The 13,392-nt window shown below is 40.1% G+C and overlaps 1 protein-coding gene across 3 annotated transcripts in view; it reads left to right on the forward strand.

The window, feature by feature from the left end:
• Positions 1 to 12,048, forward strand: part of LOC109097850 (ral guanine nucleotide dissociation stimulator-like) — a 25,612-nt gene extending 13,564 nt beyond the window's left edge. For 2 of the 3 annotated variants that reach the window (XM_042748021.1, XM_042748019.1), the window contains exons 8-17: positions 1,430 to 1,507; positions 2,172 to 2,258; positions 3,291 to 3,323; positions 4,208 to 4,329; positions 4,416 to 4,511; positions 6,086 to 6,302; positions 7,420 to 7,494; positions 9,733 to 9,984; positions 10,761 to 10,875; positions 11,812 to 12,048. In XM_042748021.1, coding sequence (XP_042603955.1) covers positions 1,430 to 1,507; positions 2,172 to 2,258; positions 3,291 to 3,323; positions 4,208 to 4,329; positions 4,416 to 4,511; positions 6,086 to 6,302; positions 7,420 to 7,494; positions 9,733 to 9,984; positions 10,761 to 10,875; positions 11,812 to 11,987 — 1,251 coding nt within the window. In that variant the 3' untranslated portion in view covers positions 11,988 to 12,048. The remainder of the gene's footprint in view (positions 1 to 1,429; positions 1,508 to 2,171; positions 2,259 to 3,290; positions 3,324 to 4,207; positions 4,330 to 4,415; positions 4,512 to 6,085; positions 6,303 to 7,419; positions 7,495 to 9,732; positions 9,985 to 10,760; positions 10,876 to 11,811) is intronic. The other variant, XM_042748020.1, reaches the window with a different exon arrangement.
• The last annotated feature ends 1,344 nt before the right edge of the window (positions 12,049 to 13,392 follow it).

Below are 13,392 nucleotides of genomic sequence, written 5' to 3' on the forward strand. Positions count from 1 at the left end.
CTACTACTAATGATTTTGTTTGGTTTATGTAGAGTTTTTGAATGGCTATAGGAAATTTACAATATTTCAGTAGATAATAGATTATGTTTACGTGTATAAGACGTGCGATTGCAGTTGGATATCACAATAGTAGTGCAAACAATCAAATTCAAACAGAGAACCATAACAGTTTAAGAAGAAACACATTATGACCGGTAGTAAAGTGAACAAAAAAAGTGAAAGTCGTGACATTTGCCAAGTATGGTAACCCATAATCGGAATTGGTGCTCTGCATTTAACCCATCCAAGTGCACACACACAGCAGTGAACACACACACACACAGCAGTGAGAAGTGAACACACCGTGAACACACACCCGGAGCAGTGGGCAGCTATATATCCAGCGCCCGGGGAGCAACTGGGGGTTCAGTGCCTTGCTCAAGGACACTTCAGTCATCACTATTGAGGGTGGAAGAGAGCGCTGTTCATTCACTCCCTCCCACCTACAACTCCTGCCAGCACAGAGACTCGAACCTGTGACCTTCTGGTTACAAGTCCAAATCTCTAACCATTAGGCCACAGCTGCCCCTAGTATTGGTTGAACAGATGAGTTTAGACTTAAATTCATGCAGTGTTGTTACTGTCCTAAGAGACAGAAAGACAAAGATCTCTTTACATGCGGCCAGATGTGATGGATGCATGTACTAATAATTCAGCTTCTTCTGGGCGGATAAAGAATTGGAGTTTGGCAATACGGCAAAGTTGGAAAAAATGCAAATTTAGAGAGTTTACTAATATAAGCATCTAGGTTTAAAAGGATAGTTCACTCAAAAATGAAACTTCTGTCATTAATTGCTCACCCTCGTGGTGTTCCAAACCCGTAAGACCTTCGTTCATCCTCAGAACACCAATTAAGATATTTTTGATGAATTCCGAGAGCTCACTGACATATTTTTGATAGAGATGTGACAAGTAAGATTTCTGTTTTATTTAAATTCAAACAAATTCAAAAGTTTAGCCAGGTGTTTAACTCACTGATGCATGATGGTAGAGATGCAAGGTTGGCAAGCAGTATATATCTGAATATCCTCAGCATAGCAATGGTGCTGAAAACCGAGGGGCATAATGTAATTATTAAATAATAATGGTCCGAGAACTGAGCCCTGAGGAACACCCTGTTTGAGTAAAACAGTGGGAGATTTACAGTTATGCCTGGTGATGTAGTATTGTCTGTCTGTCAAATAGGAGGAAAACCAGGATAACGCAGCTCCGGAGATGCCAATGAGTAATAACTTAGGACAGACAGTATTAAAAGCTGAGCTGAGCTCGAGTAATAAGAGTAAAGAAAGATTGCGCAAGTCACCAGAAAGTAGGAGGTCTTTAATAATCCTTACTAAAGCAGTAAGTGTGTGTGTGAAAGAGATATTTACTGCTTGTATTTCTTTGGCAGGAGGGAACGTCCAAATTTGCTACTCTGGAGAGCAACCCTAAGCGAGCGCAGAAACGTCAGCAGCCACAGAGAGATCTGGTGAGATAATGAGACGCCATGATCCACACCGGCAGCTGCTCTCAGATTCATTGAGCTTCATGCTGACACCGCATCATTACTACAGGAACTATAAACACTCCAGCAGGAGATTCAGATCTATCCGTCTGTTTATACACTATATTGCCAAAAGTATTGGGACCCCCCCACTTTTAAAACAGAAAAAGGCACTTCCAAAACTGTGGCAACAAAGATGGAAACTTTCTGTCTCTGCTGCAACAGTTTTGGAAGTGTCTAAAATGACTTTACCCATATGTACAAGTCATCAGTGTTTGGTGAGGAGTTTTTGCTCAAGGTCTGCATTTAAAGTCACAGCAGACCAGTCAAGTTCTTCCACACTGACTCACTCAATCATTTCTATTTGAACCTTGCCTTATACAAAGAGACACTGTCATGTTAGAATAGAAAAGGCTCCTGTCCAAACTGTTTCTATAAAATTAGATGCACACAATTCCCTGGAATATCATTACATGCTTAAACATTAAGATTTGTCCTCATGGAAATTACTCAAGTAGTCAAACCTGTTCATCAGAAGGGGGGGTGCTAATACTTTTGTCAATCTAGTGTATATAAATTGTTCCCCTGTCTGTCGTCTGATGTGGTGTTTCATTCTGCTGAACTGACAGAACGATGGTTTTTGTTTCAGACTGTGATGCAGGGGACGATTCCTTACCTGGGAACTTTCCTGACGGATCTGGTCATGATGGACACGGCCATGAAGGACTATCTGGATGTGAGTCTCTCTTAACAGACACGCTCATCACATCAAGCACATGGGAGGCTTTACTCCTTTCTATCTAACGTTACTGTGTTTATCAAATAAATAATTTTCTTCCCGCTGTACTGAAATCATACTGAACTGTTGACCTTAAAGGGGTCATGACATGGATTTTTTTATTATTATTATTTTAATATGTTCCTTAAGGTTTACTTATAATGTTAAAGGGGTCTTTGGATGCAAAATTAACTTTTACATTAGCAGTGTGTGTATATAACCACCGTATAATGATAAAAATCCACCTAGTGTTTTTTTTAAATCCCCATAAATCATAAGCAGTGTCTCAGATCAAGCTATTCAGACATTCTTGGCGGAGGTTTGCACAGGCCCCTCCCACAACTACTGTTTCGACGCCGGAGCAGGTGTAGATTTAATAATATTGTTGGATGTAATAATGAACATAGCAGTCGTCATTTACTCCTGACATCTGAGCCGCTGACCTTTCCTAATAATGTGCTAGTTAAAAAGTTCTGCGGCTACAGTAGCATTTAAAGGGACATGCACCGAAACTGCTCGCTGTGAACAGTGTTGTTTGTGACAGGGTGAAAAGGGTGTTGTTTTGCACTACCATTAAGAAATTTTAACTATAAAAGTTTATTATAGACGCAAGTGCTTTTTTATTGATGATGAGGACATTTTAAATTATGAAACTTAAAAGATGTATTAACTATACAAAGACCTCTTCTGTGTCAGAAGATCAAGGGAAATTAGGTTTCTCGTGTCATGACCTCTTTAACTTCGAGGTGCGTGCGAGCACCGTGGTTTTGTGTATATCTGTGTGGTGCTCCTGTTCTTTTTCCAGCGGAGCTGTCGGTTATTGAAGACAGAAATCAGAGAGTCGTTTATTCTGTCTTATTCTTTGACTGGTGTGTGACAGACCTCCGTCTAAAGAAAGCATCAGTTCAGCTCATGAGATGCTAGCAGTTATTACTGAATGTGTTTCAGCTGCAGATATGGTTAATAACTGGTTCTTTCTCTGCATCTCAGGGAGGCCTGATCAACTTCGAGAAGAGAAGGAAGGTACGTCTGAACAGAAGGAACTGATCCTGATGCTGATCTTGTGTTAAAGAGATAGTTCTTACAAAAATGAAAATTCTGAAAAACCTGTTTCCATTCAACTGGCCTTATAACGATTAAATGGTGTGCGTGATGACGTCATCCCTAAAAAACTAATTGTTCTGCGCTTTAGTTCTTCATCCATTTGAAACAAAAATTTATTATATAGCCTATTATTAAATTGTATAGGCCTGCTTAAAATTGTCATGAGTTGTTGTTTTTTTTGTAGACTATTTAGTTACTTGATCATAAAGCATTATTTGTTTATTATTATCATTATTTAAAAAAAACAAGTGATTGTGCCGGCGCCTCACTCACGCAGTTAAGCATTACTAACTCGACAACGCAGCCTGTTCATTGTCATAATAAAATAGAGTCAGTCAAACATTGAAAACCATGCTATTTTAGTTCCACTCACTCCACACACATACGTAAACAACATATGTAACATATGTATGCGGATACGCTGTTTACGTTCAGATCGAAGGGTAAACAATGTAAACAGTGTATCTGCGTACATACGTTGCATATGTTGTTTACGTATGTGATACTCTCCAGTATGGCGCTATAGAGTGATGTGGAGGAGACAAATTTTTGAATAGTAAAAAGTTGTTATTTTTGTTTTCTTTGCGTACAGAAAGTTTTCTCGTAGCTTTGTAAAATTACAGTTGAACCACTGATGTCACATGGATAATTTTTTTTTTACGATGTCCTTGTTACGTTTCTGAGCCCTGATCATGTTAGGATCCTTGCTGTCTATGGAGGGTCAGAGAGCTCTCGGATTTCATCAGAAATATCTTAATTTTCATTTCAACTATCGCATTAATGATCTCTGTCTCCCTCTGTAGGAGTTTGAGGTCATCGCTCAGATTAAGTTGTTACAGCTGGCGTGTAACAATTATAATTTCCATCGTGTGGCGGGGTTCGGCGAGTGGCTCTCCGGCATGGAGAAGCTCTCGGAGGCTGAGAGGTGAGACATCAGCATGGGTTTAGATGTGCAGAATTAAACACACACACACACACACACTCCTGAATGCTGTTCTGGGTTTCCTGCAGCTACAGTCAGTCGTGTGAGATCGAGCCGCTCTCTGAATCAGCCTCCAACACGCTGAGAGCCAAGAAGAGCTCAGGAATCATAAAGAGATGGAGCGAGTGAGTCCTGACCATCACATCCACACTAGTTTCAGTCGTCATGAATTCTGCTGCCTGACCAGACTCCTGGTTTAGGCCAAAATGTAAGGTAGCATCGCATGTATCTTCCATGGGGGGAAGGCAATCCCAGAATGCATTGGAACAAGCTCAGTGAGAAATGAGAGATGTTGGAAATATTCCTTCATGTCTTGTTGTGGAGCCGGAGTGTAGTGTAGGGCTGTCGCTAACAATTATTTTGGTACTCAAGCAATCTGTCGATTATTCTGACGATTAATCGAGTAATTATAATTATTTTTGTGGTAATAAAAACATATACATATATAATAGTAATGAGGCAATAATTAGTTTAAATAAAGTATCAAAAGCAAGTAATCATGGTTTTATTGAATGTATTTTGTAGTATTGAGTTATTGTTTATTTCGAATTAAGTAAAATAAGGGAGTAATGATGTTTTTTTTTTCACTTTACTACGCAATCTAATCCTTGTTTAATATTGACTAAACAACATTTAATTCAAATGTCCACTTAATCTTTAATATTTGGCTATTTCTTTACGACAGAAATGCTAGAGTGACTGTAATTTCTTGGATATGTGGACATCAAAACGTGTAAACTCAGAGCGAGGGTTTATACTTTTATTCTGAAATCACAATGAACAGTTAATGTTAGCAACAAAAAAAATAAAAAATACATTTATAGATGTATCCTCCTGTTTTTAGTAGATTTATAAATGATTTACCTTACAAATCTGATGAGATGGCACACGTTGTGTTCTCAGATGAATGTTGTAATAAACCCAAACTCACAGCAACATGCAGAGATGCAGTTTGAGACGCTCCACACATGTAACACGCATGTACAGAACATATACACATGTACAGTAAAAACCAACATTTACTCAGACACCTTCAACATTCCTCACATTATCACAGTTTATTGGCTGTAGTTTAGAAAATGGTAATAAAATATGAGAAGAACTCAGAACCTCTTGATAATGTCAGATAACTTTGATAGAAAGGTGTGTAATGAATTCAGCTGAATGGCTGTCTGCTGTTAAATTTAAGAACACAATTAGATAAAACCAATTTAGCTCAACTAATTACCAAGCAATGCTTCATTTGGTTCAGTCTGGTGTAAAAAGAAAACATGCTCAGGTCAAAGTGTCTGAATAGTTTTTGCTCCCAAATTTCACCGGTAGTCCACTGTATGAAGAATTTTTGTTTATAATTTGTATTGGTTTAATTTGTTTTGCTATCCTCACTTACATAAATGAACTATAGTGTCCTGCACCTGCTAGTAAAAAGTATCAAAAATGATATCTGGTGTCTGAATAATTTTTGGTTTGACTGTAAATAATTAAAATGCACATATTAAACCTGCATCACATTTATTTATTTAATTGTGAATTCACAACAGCAAAATGCTTTCTTATGATTTTTTTTAAATGGGTTTAATATATCATGCAGCCTTTGAAAACGGTCTAATAATGTGTTTCATGGGCTCTCGTTCGTGGAATGCTCCACTTACGGTATTTTGCCGGTTACTCATGTTTTCGGTTATGGTGTGTGTCTCAGTCGGCAGCCGGGGGGTTCGGGGGAAGCCGGATGCAGCGGCTCTGGAAGCTCTCACTCCAAGTCCTTCGATCAGCTGCGCTTCCCGCCGGGTTTGAGCGGCTCGACGGGCGACGGAGGCGACTCTCTCAGCGTGACGTCCGCGGGGTCCAGCAGCTCCGACGTGGAGGAGGTCAACATCAGCTTCATCTCTGATTCACCCGACGCTCTGGAGAGGAAGGTGAGCACTCTTGTTTATCCCACAGAGGACCGGCTTATTTCCTTCAGTCGCTCACCGTTGTTTCCAAACCTAGATGACAGCTGTCACGAATACGGCCAAGACAACAGCAAAATGCATTGCCCTAACAGAAGGGTTTTAAACTTTGAGGGTTATTTTGGAAATGAGATGGTCACAGGAGAAGCATTTGAGATGTATGTTAATGCCAGGTGAAGCAGTACTGAAGATATCGATGGGCGTTTTCACACCTGGCCAGTGTTTCTTTTAGAGCCTAGTGTTTTTTTCTCCCTTAGTTTGGTTTGTTTAGGCATTTAATGAACACAGCCTCCATGCTTGGATCCGCACCGAAACAGTTTGTTGAGATCTGAATGAGGTGAGTCTTAATGCACAGATCCGATCTTTTGCCCACTGGCCCGCCTGATTATACTGATTATTGTTTCCACACATAAAGTTCCCACCTTAATAAAATTCAAGCGCATTTACAGTACAGCACGCCGGCATTAAACACGTCACCCTCTCATTAGGAGTTCGGATACTGGATATGTGTGTTTAGACATGACTGGGTTGGATGTACGTATATCTGTTATTTGTAGTTTTGATATTGGAATTTGGAAGTGGCCCAGATCAGATGTGAAAAAAATCTGATCTCGTGCAGATTTTTCCTATCTGTGTCAGATGTGAGCAAAAAATCAGATTTTTTTTGTGCCAGTGTAAATGCAGCCTCAGCCCGACTGAAAGCAGACTTTGGACTGGTTCGTTGTGGTGAGAAAGCAATTCGACCCAACGGAACAACGAACCAAGCTGTATCATAAATCATAATGGGAAATGTGTTGCGTAAATGGATTCTGTGGATGAGCACATTAGATATTGCACGTCTTCATCCTCAAAGTGCTCTTATCCAAAACAGGTGTATTACAAGAATGCATAATTTTAGTATGCTTTGAAATGTTGCTTTGTAAAAGCAAACCAAACCAAGAAGAAGATCCAACAGTTCACGTCCCTGTTTTGGAAAAAAGCAGTTGATCTGCAGGTCTGAAAACCCCCTGTGGTCTGTAATGTGCTCTCTCTCCGGAGCTCTGCTGTGTCTGTCAGTGACTGTAGCTCTACTTCCTTCCTGTAGACCTCCACGCCCTTCGTAAAACATTCCAATTCTACCTTAGGGAAGTGCGGCCCTACGGCAGACCTGATACCCACGGTACTCAATCTCTCTCACCTCATCCCGTCTCTCCGCCCGTCCATGTCTGGAAAACACTCATTTCTCTTCCATTCTGGCCGAGTTCATCATCACTGGCGTTTCTGCTGTGTGTGTGTGTGTGTGTGTGTGTGTGTGTGTTAGTCACGGTTAGCTGATGCAGATCACTCTAGTCGTCTTTCTCGAGTGTGCCAGGGATCCCGACTAAACAAACGAAATCCTAAATTGACAGAGCCAAATGATTGTTGTTTTGTTGTTAAATGATGGAATTGTTGATTTATTATTTTTTGTGAAGTGTTGTGGTGTTTTTTCTGATTAATCTCGGTGGTGGTCGTTCCCAACAATGCACTGTATTTTACGCTGGTTATCACTGTATTCATAATGGTTAGTTTTAGGGATGCAAAATATTATAGGAACTTTATTGGATTTGTCCGATAAGGCTTAAAATGTAAATATCTGCAAAAATGATGCCGATATGCCTTGCCGATAAGACGAATATCTCACATGTGCTCATTCTTGAAGTTTTGCGTGAATGATGATTAGATTCAATATTTAGATTTGTGTTTTATTTACTTAGGGGGTACTGTAGGACACTTGATGAAAGTAAAATACACAAATATCATTAAAATACTTGTGTTTTTGAATAAATAAAACCGTATCAATGTCATAAAATCATGAATCTGTTTTGATCTAAAGGTCACTAAATTGAAACTGTCATGGTTTTATGATTTTGTTTTGATATGAGCGCGGAGACGACGGAGAATATCACCAACTCAACAGGAGTTTGTTTATATTTAACACACCGGAGAGACCTGGTGTTGTTTCAAAACAAAGGGAAATATATATCTGTATCTGTATCTGTATCGGCATCGGCTATTGGCCACAGTGTTTGGAATAATATCGGCATATCGGATATCGGCAAAATCTAATATCATGCATCCCTAGCTATTTTAACTTGCTTGTGAATTAGAGACGTATTTGTGTAATTGTTTGACTGATTCATAACAAAAAATCATCTCATAAGAGTCAGTTGTTGATGATTCAGCACTGTGTTTCATGCTGAGAGTGCAGCGCATCAGAATGATGCTGAATAACGCTGTAGGAAACACTGATACACGCTCTAAAGTCGTCAGTAACTAACTCCTGATCAGATGAAGAGATGTTACTAGGGGTGGGTATCGATGGAATTTGATCAATTCCGATTCCAATTCTGCTCATAGATTCATTATTGATTCCCAGTTCTGATTCCAATGTGGTTAAAAAAAAATATCAAAGTCATAATGATTAGATATCAAACATATTTATTTTGTGTCAATTTTTGCAGAACATTTATTTGCTGCTGAATGGCATGAATAAAAATCAGCCGACTACATAAGAACTGGACTCATTTAAGAGCTGTTTGTGTGCAAAATAGAGCTGCATGATTCTGGATAAACTGAGACTTTTTTTTTTAATGGAGGTTGTAGTTCTCTCACAATTCTGAAGAAAAAATATTAGACAACTAAATAAAATCTCTTGGAGTTAATGAATGGAATGATTCAGTGACTCACTCCAGATTTAGTTTAATTCCTGGATGAATCAGTGTTTTTGAATGAATCTGTTGAATGAATGATTCAAAGACAAATAAATTTTTAACAGCTCCTTTTCTCCAGCTTAAAATAAAAGATGCACACACAGGAATTGATAGCTGGAAGTGAAATCAAAGTATCTGTTTCCTGACCTTAAATATTGAATTCTGGAATTGGAATTGATTTTTGATTCCCAACCCTAGCTGTTACCTGTTGCCAGATTTAAAGAGTTTTGCAAATGCGACCATTGTATTCACAGTCGGGACTCCTGCTGTTTGTGTGTGTGTTTCTGTGTGTGTGACTCTGTGTGTGTGTGTGTGTGTGTGTGTGTGTGTGTGTGTGTCTCTGTGTGTGTGTGTGTGTGTGTGTGTGTGTGTCTCTGTGTGTGTGTGTCTCTGTGTGTGTGTGTGTGTGTGTGTGTGTGTGTCTCTCTGTGTGTGTGTGTGTGTGTGTGTCTCTCTCTGTGTGTGTGTGTCTGTGTGTGTGTGTGTGTGTCTCTCTCTGTGTGTCTCTCTCTGTGTGTGTGTGTGTGAGTCAGCATGTGATGGTTTTCTTTCACTGAGACTGTGGATTTGATCTGCTCTGGAATCATCCGTTCTTCTCTCACTGCTGAAGTCTGACCCGTGTGAGAAGCTGCAGATGTCCTCAGTCTGTCTGTCTGTCTGTGCTTCAGTTCTGGGAGTCCACGTCTCTCTCGTCTCTGGACGCGTCGGGTCTCGGCTCAGGTTCCGGCTCCAGCAGTGCCTCCTCGTCTTCGGTGTCGTCCACACCGGTCACAGGGTCTCGCTCACACAAGCGCTCCGTCTCCGGCGTGTCCAGCTACTCGTCTCTCTCTCTGCCACTTTACAACCAGCAGGTGGACGACTGCTGCATCATCAGAGTCAGCCTGGACGTGGACAACGGAAACATGTACAAGAGCATACTGGTGAGATCATGTCAAGTAACGGAGAGACCGAGCAGGAACAATCTTCTAGATCAGTGGTTTTCATTCACGACAGCTTTCAGTGACAACTCACAGTCTTCAGATAGAAACAGGTCAGCTGTGAGATTTGCTCAGATCCAGTGAGAAAGTGTTTTTATGAGTGGGGGGGTAAATAAAGAATAAACTGTTTAGACTAGTCTTAAAAAGATAGTCATCTAATGTTGTTTTCCAAGACTGGTCATAACTTTTTTAATTCAGTTGAAGAGGTAGATTGTTCTTGTTTGTTTTGGAAGAGTACTTGTATTGTGGAACAGTGAAGAGAGAGAGAGAGAGAGATAGAGAGAGAGAGGACAAACATTTAGCATTTTAGTTCAGCATTTCCATCTAATCAGCTGATATTGTCTTTAATATCCTGCATAGCTCTTCATCTTTTATAACATGGGATTTTGATATGATATATTCAATCTTGATTTTTGTAATATGTTGAATCTTGATTTTTGTAAAATGTTGCAATTTTTTTTTTTGTGTGATTAGTTTGTTTCGTTTATGTTAGTTAATTTATTTTATTTTTAAATTAAAGTAACTACAAATGAGCATGTAAAGCAGATATCTTTAAAGGAAAGTGCGTGTGGAGCATGCCCCGGATCCACGCAGCGCTCTCACCTGTGTCCCCTTTACCTGTCTGCATCTCTGTTAGTCTCAACACAGTACCAAAACTGTTTGCATGGATGCATGTGTGTGTGTGTGTGTGTGTGTGTGTGTGTGTGTGTGTGTTTCAGGTCACCAGTCAGGATAAGACCCCCGCAGTCGTGAGGAAAGCCATGATCAAACACAACCTGGACCGCGAGCGAGCCGAGGATTATGAGCTGGTTCAGAAAATCAGTGAGGAAAAGGGTCAGTCCCTAAGAGTATGATATAAAACAGCTGAAAGTAACCTACACATACCTCTGCTGATATCTGCCGCCTCGTCTCGCAGAGGAGCTCAGTTCTGACCGATGTTTGGCTGAAAGAAGTTGAAAGTGTAGGGCTCTATGAAATCCAAATTCCATTTGATTTTTTCCCACATTACATTATTTTCTGTTTTAATTTTTCTGGACTCCTTTTTATTAAGCAAAAAGCATGTAAAATAATGAATGATTAATACAATTTCACATCAATTTATTAAAAGTTTAACAAAAATGACGCGTTCAGGGCAGTGAATTTGTTTCTTGCTGAGCAAAACTTTTCTCTGTTGGGCAAACATTTCGGCCTCCTGAGCAAAAACATATTTATATCAGACCAGTTAACCGTAATATTGCCTGATTTTAGTTTGAATAAGAATTAATAATTTTACAGTACTTTCTACTGAACAATAGAAATATATTTCTGACTTCAAGTTAAGCCAAACTTTTATTTTGAGGGGTTGCTGTGAATACCTTTATATTTCTGTGTGTATATGATATGATGCTAGCGTTACTCAGATGAAACGGTCAGATGCTCATGAAGTGACTCTCAGAGCAGTTCTGGAGATGTTCATGTGTTAATGAGACGGCAGACACTGAAATCACGTGAGCGTCAAACAAACCACGCGTCTGGGCCATTCATTAACAGAGACACAGAACATGCAGGATTCATCTTTAAATCACATTTTTGTGGCTTAATATTTACAGATACTAGTCCTTATCGCAGTTTGATTCAAGTGTAACGACCTACTTTTAATAAATTCATCCAAAGTTTGAAAAATTCGTGTTACACAGTAAATTCTGTTTTTATGACTGAATTCTGCTAAACCGTAGGGTCCTAAAAGTGGCCTGATTTTACATTAGGTGCTGTTATTTTATTCCCACACAGAGCTGAAGATTCCCGACAACGCCAATGTTTTTTACGCCATGAACTCCACGGCCAACTATGACTTTGTCTTGAAGAAGAGAGGTTTCCCGAGAGCAGGCCGGACCAAACCTGTGGCCAGCTCCACACTGCCCCGCATGAAGCAGAAAGGTCTGAAGATCGCTAAGGGACTCTTCTGAATCCCAAACTCAGTGTCAGAGCGGCCGCAGCCGGACTATCTCGAGTTTGTGGGGTTATGTGTTTTTAGGGTATTTGTGTGTTTTCAGTAATTGCTTTATTTTGTGACATGTTCTGGTGTGTGATGTCTTCAGCTGTGCCAGGATGCCACTGACCACCGCTGTGGTCATCTGGCCGGTCACATGACAGGAAGTGACCACACATATCGCCAGTCCCTGTTTCCGGTTGCTGCACGCTGATGCGTGAAACCCCCTTCTGAAATGCGACCGTAGCATTTGAAATAAAACTGAAAAGGTTTGAGGATTAGGGTTTTTTGAGTGTCAGCGGTCCAGAGATGTTGGCTGTAGTGTCAGCGGTCAGGAGATGTTGGCTGTTTTAGTGGTGAAACTGCGCTGAGATCAGAAGAAGAGAGAAACGGCTTCAAAAGTGGAATGCACACGCTTCACAACGCTGACCCGCCATATCTCCACAGCCCAGATCCTTGATACGTGTGTGTGTGTGTGTGTGTGTGTGTGTGTGTGTGTGTGTGTGTGTGTGTGCGCACGTGTGCTTGCTATCTGTTGTAATGTCTTTGTATGTATGTCCATGTCTTGTAACAACAAAACCCACCGGGCCAAAGATCTGTGTGTGTTTCAGGAGCGTCTGAGCGCTGCCCGTTCAGGAACACACACCGTTCCCGGATCTCAGATCAGATCTGAACACACATATCTGGTGCCATTTGTCTTTTTCACTATCAAGAAATATATAAGAGAAAAAAAGAAAAGGTTTTATTATAACTCACACGCTCTGGTTTTGTATGTTCCTTTTTGTAATTTTTGTACAATATGAATTGTCCTTTGTACTTTTGCCTTTCATTTGGTTCGTGTGTGTGTGTGTGTGTGTGTGTGTGTATTTATTGATTTGTAAATACTTTTTGTAGCATTGTACATTTAGTTTCTTCTCCTGTGTAATTATGAATATGTAAATATGAATATATCTATGCGAAGTTTATACCACTACAGATAAGGGATTGTGTTTCTTTCAGCTCTGTGACTTTGGGTTTTCTGTTTGTCTCGTCTTTTTTCATGGTTTAAACTGCTATAATTTTCTTCTTATGATGCACTGTTTCTAATATTGGTGAAAACAACTAATAAACACATGCAGTGCGATTCATTGACAGTGCTCCTTTGTGTTTGCTCTGGTCAGCAGGTGGCGCTATGGTGATAGCGTTGAGCTCTGCAGGAGGTCCATCCCAGTCGCTCAAATAAACAGAAACAAACCCCAAACCGTGCCGCGCCAGGCCCGCATCCTCTCGATGTTAATCACGTGTTTTAATGTCGCTCATAATTTCACCAGCACCAGCGCTTCTGATATTCTCTCTGAGTGTCCATGTTCCTTACGAAAATTAGCCATGGTTTTAACACAAAT

Source organism: Cyprinus carpio, chromosome B21 (assembly GCF_018340385.1).
Source record: "Cyprinus carpio isolate SPL01 chromosome B21, ASM1834038v1, whole genome shotgun sequence".
Classification (NCBI taxonomy): Eukaryota; Metazoa; Chordata; class Actinopteri; order Cypriniformes; family Cyprinidae; genus Cyprinus; species Cyprinus carpio.